This window comes from Dendroctonus ponderosae, unplaced genomic scaffold, assembly GCF_020466585.1.
Source record: "Dendroctonus ponderosae isolate FM_Combo_2020 unplaced genomic scaffold, Dpon_F_20191213v2 Dpon_F_20191213_2, whole genome shotgun sequence".
Taxonomy (NCBI): Eukaryota; Metazoa; Arthropoda; class Insecta; order Coleoptera; family Curculionidae; genus Dendroctonus; species Dendroctonus ponderosae.
This window is the reverse complement of record NW_026018165.1, coordinates 4742616-4748098: the sequence shown is the minus strand read 5'-3', so window position 1 is coordinate 4748098 and position 5483 is coordinate 4742616. Positions and strand designations below refer to the sequence as shown.

Sequence of the window (5483 nt, the reverse complement as noted above, 5' to 3'; positions counted from 1 at the left end):
TAGCTCTTCCTCGTTTTACCGTCTATTTTAAACAGATAGAACGTCTTCCAATCACCAAAATTAATTGATTTTTAGTCCTATTCAGATACAAGTTGTAGCAGACGTTCATGAACAACATACCACAGAACACCTCTGAACAACAAGAGCAGTCACAAAAACATGCTACAATTCAAAAGTATTAAGTAGTGCTGAACGCTAAAAACGATTTCGTGCTAAAAAAGGTGCATTAAGTAATAGATCAACTCAAAGTAGCTTTCATCAACCACGAACTAGTGCTGAACGTCAAAAATTATACAATGCAAATAAGAAATTACGACTAAAAAATATAGAAACTCAAGAAGAAGAGTTTACACAAACCTAAGAAGAGCAATATGTACAACATCTCGTTAAAGAATGTTAAATGTTGCAAATAAAAGATATTTTACATTCAAAAGGAAATTAAATTAAATTTTACCTATTCCTGATCCAATTATACATTATTAGACTAACACGAATATTAAAATTATAAAATAAAATAATTATTGCCATCATGCGTTAAACAAGTTCAATATTTTATGGTTTCTATTAATTTATGAAGTTATCACTTCTGTCGAGCGTCCCGTGACGCAAACCATTTTTTTTTGGGCCTAGAATATTTCCTTAAAGTCTTGCATATTAAAATTGAACCACCCAGTCTTCTTCATCATGATCTTCATCGTCATCTTCATGTCTTCTCATACTACTATAACACCAGTAAAATTTATAAATTCCGAACAAATAAAAGTTAATTTTATTACTTTACGACTATTTCATTATTTTTTTATTAGAAATTAATTTTATTTAACTCTTAAACGATATATCATAATATTTTAACCTCGCATTTGGTAGACGTGTCGGATCATGTATGAGGGAATAGAAACGTTTAGAAAATGATAAAGTGTGAAGAAGTTGGTTCAGTTATACTAATAGAAAGTTAACGAAGCACAAGAAGGATATGTCAAAGAAATTAAACGTATAAACATGTTTAACTGTGTTTGAAGACTGTTATAATATTTTTAAGCAAAGAATTTGCCAATATTTCTTGTGAATTTTGATAAGAAAACATAGTCAATCAAATATTTTACCGATTATTAGAGTTGAAAATTAGTAATGGAAACAGGAGTTATGATTCATTATACAAAGTCTAAATTGAGTTTCTTAAATATTCAGCTGCAACTGGTGACATTTTAATTAAGTCGATTAAAGGACCATAATTTTCACCCAAGTGTCCATTACCTTTTTTTCTCAATTATTGGAAGATCATTCTGTATTGCTCAAATTTAAATCTTGTAAATTTAAAGTTAACATTTATTTTCGAATGGGAAAAAATAATGATAAAAATACACAAAACTTCCACTAACACATATATAATTATAAGTATTTAGAAAAAAATATTATTTTCTTGTAAATATTTCAAATGTGGTCGTTTTGGCGGAGGTATTTATGTTTTATAACCATATCTTGTCTCTTATATAACGTCATTCTCCAGAGTCCAGAATATGTAGTGTGTGCATTGTAAGTTGCGGGAATACTTAAACTACAATACATTGTTCGATTATCAAAACACGTATCAGTATTTCACTCTTTTTATTCAATTGAGTTTTTCAGATAGGCCTTTTAAATATTGTCATTGACCTGATTATCCAAGATTATCCTTCAATTATATTTCGACCCCAGACTACACACTATTTCGACATTGACTTGTGATTGACTTGACATCAAAATAAGAAGACAGGTTAGTGTTTATCATATGCATTTACGTGTGGATTAAATTTATTAATATTAGCCCAAATATTAATCTGCGAAATTATTAAAGTATCCAGAGATATCAAGGAATGCTATAATTGGCGTACAGTAACAACAACAGGTAAAGGTATAAATTGTCACTTTCTTAAATGAGTTGTTCTTAGACAGGCTCAATCAATCAATTTAAATTCCTTTAGTTAGATTATTCCATTCAGTATTATTATACAACATTTTCCCCTATAAAAACTGCTTGACTGTTCGCATCAACGTTTTCAGATCGAAATGGCTGAGGAGCTTTCCAATGGTGATATATGCAGAGTATGTCGTTCAGAAGGGGGTGCAGACCGACCCCTATTCCATCCGTGCATATGCACTGGAAGCATTAAGTGGATTCATCAAGAATGCCTGGTGCAATGGATGAGGTATTTACCGCTTTTGAATGCTGATAACTATCAAGTGAACCTGCTAAAATCCATTGATTAAAACTCATACTGTGCTATACTCATACTCAACCTTACAACCTCAACCAACAATAGAACTTTAGTACTTCCACATTGTCGTTAAAGGCGCACAATTTGAAGTAGATAAAGATACACAAACAACAAATCATAAAATCATCATCGTATTTGAATAAACTTGGTATTAAAACAAGTAGCTGCAGATGCTCGTAATGAATACGCAATCTTTTGACAGTAATATAGTACTAGAGTAAACCTAGTACTTGTACTGTTCTAACAATACACCTATTTACTTCTGGTTACATGCGTTGGTCATGACAGAAATTTCACTAGCTTTATGAGCCCTGAGACTGTCTTAAATATTGCCGAAACGTTGACTCGACGAAGAAAAATAGTGATTTATTTTTCTGCCAACACCTCACGGACAGAAAGACCGTCTTACATATATATTTTTCAATATTTATCAAATACAGGGTGGCCATTTTTGAATCTTTGTATGGGTAACTTCTACATTTTTAAAGATAGAGAATCCGTTAAATTAGCAAAATTGGGCAGAATTCGATTGCCTATTCATTACCGTTTTCAAAATGTAGGTACCCGACTTGGTTCCTGAAATATTCTGAAAAGGCAAGAAATCAACACTTTTAATTATCATATAATTCGTAAACTGCTTAAATTAGAAAAAAAGTTAAAATTGTCTGGTAGAATTTCTTGTGTTAAATTCAATAAACTAGCACTTGTTCTCAGTCAACTTGATTTACGAAATAAAAAATTAACTTATGTTTTTTTAAATGGTAATCATAGTTGGCTGTGGGCTTTTTAAAATCCTTATTTTTTTCTGAATTTAACGATATAACTGTTTGCATTTTTTCTCCTTTTGTTGACTTAAAACTTCAAAAGAAGATAAAAATGTGTAGTAAGCTATGGAAACAATAACTACATTATCACACAAAGCACAAAACAAAAATGAAATAATTAACAGACACAATCATGTTTACTGGGCTAATGAAAATCATCATCTAATTGAAAATAGGCGATATCAACGTGTTTTTTTTTGTGAATGTCTGGTGAGGCATTTTTATTGATAAAATTATTGGGCCATTCTTTTATAATCACAATTTAAATATGGAAAGATATTTCTTCAGATTCTTCTAAGATTCAGAAAATGGCCACCTTGTATATCGATTCGAAAGTCACAACATTTACTTAGTTTAGAGCTGTTCACATTTTTCGCAATCTAACTACTACTCTACAACTACAATAAATTAAAATTACAGTTCATGGCTAAAATCTTTGAAACAACAGATTTTATTAATTTAAATAGTATACCTGGTAATGTGTTGAACAATTTTATGATCATGTAGTGTGGACAAGTTTCATTTACTGCTAGCCGATGTTGCGGGTAGTTTACATTTGGTAACCTCATGCTAGTTTTTGCCACAAGATTGAAAAAGGGTTTGTTTCGAATAAAAAATATTAAACATTTATAGATACGCGCATAAAGCGCATTGCTGTAAGATTTCTCATTTTTTTAAAACCGATTGGCATGTTTGGGGGTATCCCATCTTATTTATGATCCAACTAGCTTTTGTGTGGCAAAAATGTTTTGCCTCTGACTACTTTTACCCCAGAAGATTATTCCGTATTTTAACACAGACTCAAAATTAGCGAAATATATTTGCCTGCATGCTCTCTAGAAATATTTTAAGATGTTCTAACTATTATATTAATAGTTCGTGCAAGTCGTACCAAACATGTTCATTAATTCTAATTTAAGAAGTTTTTCAATATAAATACTCATATTTGTGACGCGTGACGGGTCAAAGAAATACCTTACGTAATATATGGACGGTCCCTTATCATAATTATCAAATGTGTTTTTTTGTTATTTCAGATATTCGAGGAAAGAATACTGTGAACTATGCAGTCATAAATTTTCTTTTACTCCGATTTATTCGCCCGATATGCCCAGAAGATTGCCAGTAAGAGATCTAGTTTCCGGCCTACTATCATCGGTCGCTACTGCTGTTAAATACTGGCTTCACTACACATTGGTCGCTATTGCTTGGTTAGGGGTGGTACCACTAACAGCATGTAGAATATACCGAGCATTATTTGCAGGTAGTTCAATTCCCTTTTCTGTTGTTTTCCAAATTTACATTTAATTTGAAAGTGTTGCCACCAAAGTTACAAACTTAATATCCATGTATGTTCTAAATATCGGGATTATTTCAGGTACTGCTGATGCTATACTTACTTTACCATTCGAGATGCTTTCAACAGAAAATATCGCAGGAGATATCTTTCAAGGAGGCTTCGTGGTATCTTGTACGCTTTTCGCGTTCGCTGGACTGGTTTGGTTAAGAGAACAAATTCTTCATGGCGGAGGTAATATGTTTGCACAAGCTCAATTTCTATTGCTCTAAAATGTCTGCCTGCTTCAGGGCCAGATTGGCTGCAGCGGGATGAAATGGTTCCTGTTGGTGATAATCCGCCCCGTGTTTTACAAAACATACCGGAAGAACTGCAGGACAATGACGATATAAATGAAGGGGTTGTTATTCAAGAAGAAGGTAACATTGTGCATACGTATATTAGAACTGATTAGGCGTCATTTTTTTCGAAAGGAGTAAGATTGAAAAACTTCCTCGATTAATTGGATATTCAAGTAAGGTTTACTTTTGATTATTGAGATTGCTAAAAACCGGCACATTGAAAACATCTGCAGGTTGATGCGGAAAATACATGAAAAGCGGTTTGTTGTAAAATCTTTAGAGTAATTTGGATGTATTGATTGTTTTTTGTATGCATAAAACATCAAAATATCGAAGCATTAATGTGCAAATAAGTATCCAGAAGCATGTACCGGTTTACGAGGGAAATAATGCGTGATATAAATCCGACTCCATCACTGGTTAATTGCCAAAGTTTTTTAAATTTACATCCACTAAGCATCTCACGCTGCATGCAGATCAAGCGCGAGTCGAGTGCTTTTTGCGGGTACTGTTTCAAACGTTGGTTCCAGTGAACCCGGAATCTCAAATCGTCATGTTTTCAGTGTAGCAAAAAGTGAAGACGATCCCACTGTTTCACGGTTTACTTTGATGTGCTGGCGAAAAACTCACCATAGATGAATTGCGACGAATTTCTAGGGAGTCAAATGCGCGTCTATCGCCTTCCACCAGGGTTGCCAGGTCCGAAAATCGAGTTTCGGTATATAAGCTCGAGACTTTTCGGTAGAAAATCGGTAGACTCATTTTT

General features: G+C 33.0%; 1 protein-coding gene across 5 annotated transcripts in view; it reads left to right on the top strand.

Moving 5' to 3' along the window:
- The first annotated feature begins 1668 nt into the window (after positions 1-1668).
- LOC109538320 (E3 ubiquitin-protein ligase MARCHF6) overlaps positions 1669-5483 on the top strand; it is a 10946-nt gene continuing 7131 nt past the window's right edge. The window contains exons 1-6 of one of the 5 annotated variants that reach the window (XM_048664260.1): positions 1669-1753; positions 1835-1885; positions 2041-2186; positions 4117-4343; positions 4458-4610; positions 4667-4795. In XM_048664260.1, the coding sequence (XP_048520217.1) occupies positions 2047-2186; positions 4117-4343; positions 4458-4610; positions 4667-4795 (649 nt within the window). In that variant the 5' untranslated portion in view covers positions 1669-1753; positions 1835-1885; positions 2041-2046. Of the gene's footprint in view, positions 1892-2040; positions 2187-4116; positions 4344-4457; positions 4611-4666; positions 4796-5483 lie in introns of those variants that run through there. The other 4 variants (XM_048664261.1, XM_048664258.1, XM_048664259.1 and 1 more) reach the window with 4 other exon arrangements.